Below are 4452 nucleotides of genomic sequence, written 5' to 3'. Positions count from 1 at the left end.
CGAACCAGCAATGTACAGGGCAAGAAATCGGCGCGAGAAGGATTTTGTGAGAACCTGAACGTGTTTGTCGAGAAGGTGGGTGTGACTGTTATTGAAATTGACCACATTAAAAAGATTGATTTGGCCACGAAAAAAAGAATCAGTGATGGTTATATTTCACCACAGGTGCTTCTTATTTTATAGAACGGTTATTTTTGTTAAGTTAATTGGTTTTAAGCGACTTGGAAATGTCTCACCAATGCAAATCTCTCGTTATGGCTTCAGGTTATGTCTATTAATACCTGTAAACAGCATAAGTTACCTTGGCGAACTAGCTAGTTAACTAAGTCAACTTCGGTCACCTTTCTTGCAGCACACTCAAATTATTCTGACCAACGTTATTTTGCTCCTTCAAGCTTTGGTTGGAGCTTTGTTTACTTGGTCGGAACATGAGGGTATGGCAGTCCGCTTGCACGCTAGGTTGTATCCCCCTCCCCCCTTCTTGGTGTTCTGGTTAGCTGGATGATTCATCAAACCGGTGGTAACCTGTTCATCTTAGCTAGCTGCTTTTGGTTGACATTGAGCTAGCGTAAGTGACGTTCCCCGAAAGCAACGCAGAAGAAAAAGTATTTTTGTATATAGTTGTCATCCTTTAGCTACAGTGAGAATGCAGTAAAAATACTGCCAGGCTTACTACTTCTGTCTTTTAACATTGCTTACGTGGGATATTGGCTATCTAAGTTAATTCACCCAGGTCATCATCTGCAAAAAATATTTTAGGACTTTTTTTTCTTACTTTTTTTATCGTTTCTGCTCGAACACACTAACACTTTTTTATTTTTATTTTTTTTATTAATTTAGGACAAATCCAGTGGCACCCGACTGGGAGCTGTTGTAGCGGGGCTATGTTGAAAGTCACAGCCAGTTGGATGTTTTCAATCTGGACTTTCCTGACTAGCTAACTGAATAAACTTGGGGCTGAGCGACTATATTTCGGCGTGGCGGGGCACGCGGTACCGCCTGTCCGTCTTTGTTTGCAGCCGTTTCTCTTTGTCGACAGAGATTGCTTTGTCTCGTGCGATGTGCGCTTTCATACTGTGACTGATGCAAACATTCAGTTATCGAAAATATGCACCGGTAATAACGCACGGGTTTCCTGTTTTTGTTTTTTCACACGTCAAAAGCATTTTTGGAGCTTTGTCGTGGTTATCACAATTCTACAGTTGTGATTAAGTTTCGCCATTTATTTGCAATAATTCGTGTGTGCGCGATGTTGTAACACGCTTTCGGGTGGGTAATTGCGCGCCTTTTCACCCTCGAGGATGCCGAGTTGTGAACCCTTTGAACCTCTTTCGATGCGCGCCAAACTTCAGTGCTTTTCAGGGCGGTTACATAGTGCTGGCTGTTGGCATCAGCTCACCTGCACGGTTGCCGTTTCCATTTTGTGCACGGCTGCAGCTTTTCCTGCACCGTTTTACAAAATGGAATGCTTGACATAGTAACACGAATATAAGTGAGCGAAACAGGTTACATGCACGAGGAAAATATACGCGCTTTTTAAGTGTTTTTAATTGCTCAAAGGGTGTCGCCACTGAGCTGTCGCCGTCTTTCCTCCTCCCCTGTCCTATACATTTTGGCTAAATCCTTATGATCACAGGCATTCGAGTGTATGCTCCAGACCCTCCCAGCAACTGCTAGAGGGCAAATGCTACTTATGTTCAAAAGATACAGATCCTTCCCACATATTTTCAGGAATGTGTTCTTCCCTCAGGTGTAAAGCTCAACTCTGCCATCATCTGCTACAATGGCCTCTTCTGTTGGTAAGATCACGTCTACCTACAAACAAGTTTTCTTCAGCCTTTCACTTGTATGGTATTTTGAAGGCTGCTATTTATTCTTCCTCAGATATTCAAGTGAAGGAGTTGGACAGGCGTGCCTCTGGCCAGGCGTTTGAGGTCCTTCTGGGAAGCCCTCCCCCGGAAACCAAAGGCGATTTCCCCCTCTCTCCTCCTAGGAAAAAGGATGTGTCTCTAGAGGAGATCCAGAGGAAGCTGGACGCGGCTGAAGAAAGGCGTAAGGTAGGCCTCGCACTGTCTGGTCTGTCTTGCTGTGTGAGCTGCTCTTGAGCATTTATTCTGTGCCTTATGGATCTACAACAACCTCCCATTGCTCCCTGGGCTCCCAAAGTTGGTTAGCAATTAACCTAGTTTGTGTGCGTGCGCATGCGTGCCTATAGCATTTGGTTTATTAGTCAAAAGGCCTTTCTGCAGACAGCACCAATTATACATGCCTGCTTCAGGCATCCTGTGTCAGAATTATGGAAATTATGCAAGACCATTAAGTGCTTAACTGCGAGGTCACTTGGTGTGGTTCTTATCTTGCTGATGTGTGGCTGTTGCCCTTATCCCAGTCTAGAGGAGTTGTAATCGATCCCATCTCCCTTGCCTGCAGTCCCATGAAGCAGAGGTCCTGAAGCACTTGGCTGAGAAGCGTGAGCATTGCAAGGAGGTGCAGCAGAAGGCCATGGAGGAGAACAACAACTTCAGCAAGATGGCAGAGGAGAAGCTCAACCAGAAAATGGAGGCCAATAAAGAGAACCGCACAGCAATAATGGCAGCGATGAACGAGAAGTTCAAAGAGAAGGCACGTGGGCAGGATCATGTCCATGTTCCCTGTCACTGTCGCATCTCCCTGTTTTGTCGTATTTGTAACTCCTGTGTCTCCTTTTCGTTGATGGCTGTTTTAGGATAAGAAGCTGGAAGAGGTTCGAAAGAACAAGGAAACCAAAGATGCAACTGGTGAAGAGAACTGAACTGTACAATCGCAGGATTGTGGGGTTTTTCTTGTTGTTGTTGTTGTTGTTGTTTTAACATTTCCAAAGATGTTTTTTCCTCAATTTCTATGATGGCCAGTATTTGAGTTCACTGCCTACTGTACTGTTTTTGTTTGGTTTCTTTCTTTTAAGGAATAGGAAAACTGATGTTCAACTTTTCAATGCCTGCACTGCAAAGGTTTTACACGCAACATTCGGCCATTGAGTCTGAGCTCTTTCTTCTGAACGTGTAGCTTCGTTTAATGCAGCTCTTCAATATTAGTGGTCTTGCCTTTTGAAGGACACATGTCCCTTCATGAGTCCTTAAACTTTATATTAAAGCGTCTTGTGCTCGTAAGTCCCATCAATCTTCTAGCACTTATGAAAAGTAGCTGCCTCCGTGCTTTAAAGGGGCTGTCATGCGTTCTGTTACTGTTCGGTGTAGGTCGCATGATTCCACAAACCACTTGTCCTGTTTTTCCTATCTTGTGTTGGCTGCCATTTTTGCTTTCATGCAGCTGGAATGTGAGCAGAGGCCAGTGGGGTTTTTTTTTGTTGTTGTTTTTGTTTTTTAAAAAAATCCTTTTTATAAGCACATGACTTTTGTTGCGGAGGTCCGCCATCTTGGCTGGAACCGAAGGGCTCTACATGTGGAATGCAAAAAATTAGCAATACACCTTGGCATCTAGATAACTCCTGTACCAAGAAAAATAAATAAAATATGTCTGCTTGTAATTAATGAGTATTTTGTTGAATTTTTGTGTTGACATGAAGCCTCATTACATTTTGGAAGTACACATTCATTACTGTGAACATACTTTATGGAGTGGTTACAGCTTTAAATTCTTTATTTCTTCAACTCACTAGTACTTTTATTGCCTCCTTTATCTGTAGAGTAAACTTCACTTCAGTATTGTACCTCAGTAAACTGGTGTAAGTGGTGTACTTGCTGTTCTGGAAAAGTAGGCCATTAGCAGGTGATGTTGAAATTGTTATACAATCAAAAAGGATAATCAGGTATTTCTGGCAACCTAAGCAGTGCTGTGTACATTTGTGCTTAGGACCTACCACAGACACTAGTGTTACAATCAAAGCTGATGTTCGAAAGGGTACATTACCTGATCTCTGGAAAAATATTCATGTTTGTTTTTAGGGCTTCCATTGAGTGCACATTGCACCTTTTAAGAAACACTTTAGTGTATCCCCTCCCTTGGTGTTAGAGGTCACCTTATGGTCTCAACTGTAGGTTGTGAGTGTGTGGGGTGTTTAGATTTAAAAAAATAAATAAATAAAAATTTAAAGTCACTTCTAATGATGTCAGCAGCACTGCACTATTTGCGGAAAAGAATGTGAAATGTTCTAATGTCTAGAAATGAGCTACTGTAGTACCTCAGCTTATGAAGCAAGTTAAAACATTTGTGCTTTCTGTTCCTGAGGATAAATTAACTAATCACAAATATATTTTCTCCAAAGCCTATCAAGAGCTGAAGGTGGCTATGCTGGATATGTGTAAGTTATTTTACTTAAAATTTGCAAGTTGTTTTCACAGTAAATTTCATTGCATCAACTCCTACTCTGATTAATAATTTTAACACTTAACAGGCACGTCATACCAGCTTTACAGGAACAATGTCTAGAGTCTTAATGAGCAAGTCCAGGCC

At 42.1% G+C, this 4452-nt stretch overlaps 1 protein-coding gene across 1 annotated transcript; it reads left to right on the top strand.

The window, feature by feature from the left end:
- stmn1a (stathmin 1a) lies at positions 1-3526 on the top strand. The gene is made up of 5 exons (XM_027009778.2): positions 1-75; positions 1751-1799; positions 1885-2057; positions 2431-2622; positions 2726-3526. The coding sequence occupies exons 2-5, from the start codon at positions 1784-1786 to the stop codon at positions 2789-2791; spliced, it is 447 nt and encodes a 148-aa protein (XP_026865579.1). The 5' UTR covers positions 1-75; positions 1751-1783; the 3' UTR covers positions 2792-3526.
- The last annotated feature ends 926 nt before the right edge of the window (positions 3527-4452 follow it).

The sequence above is a fragment of the Electrophorus electricus genome, chromosome 4 (assembly GCF_013358815.1).
Source record: "Electrophorus electricus isolate fEleEle1 chromosome 4, fEleEle1.pri, whole genome shotgun sequence".
Classification (NCBI taxonomy): Eukaryota; Metazoa; Chordata; class Actinopteri; order Gymnotiformes; family Gymnotidae; genus Electrophorus; species Electrophorus electricus.
Note: the sequence above shows the minus strand (reverse complement) of the source record. Positions and strands in the feature narration are given on the sequence as shown.

Bases quoted from the DNA above. Each gene is read 5' to 3' on its own strand.
- stmn1a (XM_027009778.2), top strand. The intron at 2,058-2,430 runs GTAGGCCTCGCA...CCTTGCCTGCAG, and splicing joins CGGCTGAAGAAAGGCGTAAG to TCCCATGAAGCAGAGGTCCT. The intron at 2,623-2,725 runs GCACGTGGGCAG...TGGCTGTTTTAG, and splicing joins ACGAGAAGTTCAAAGAGAAG to GATAAGAAGCTGGAAGAGGT.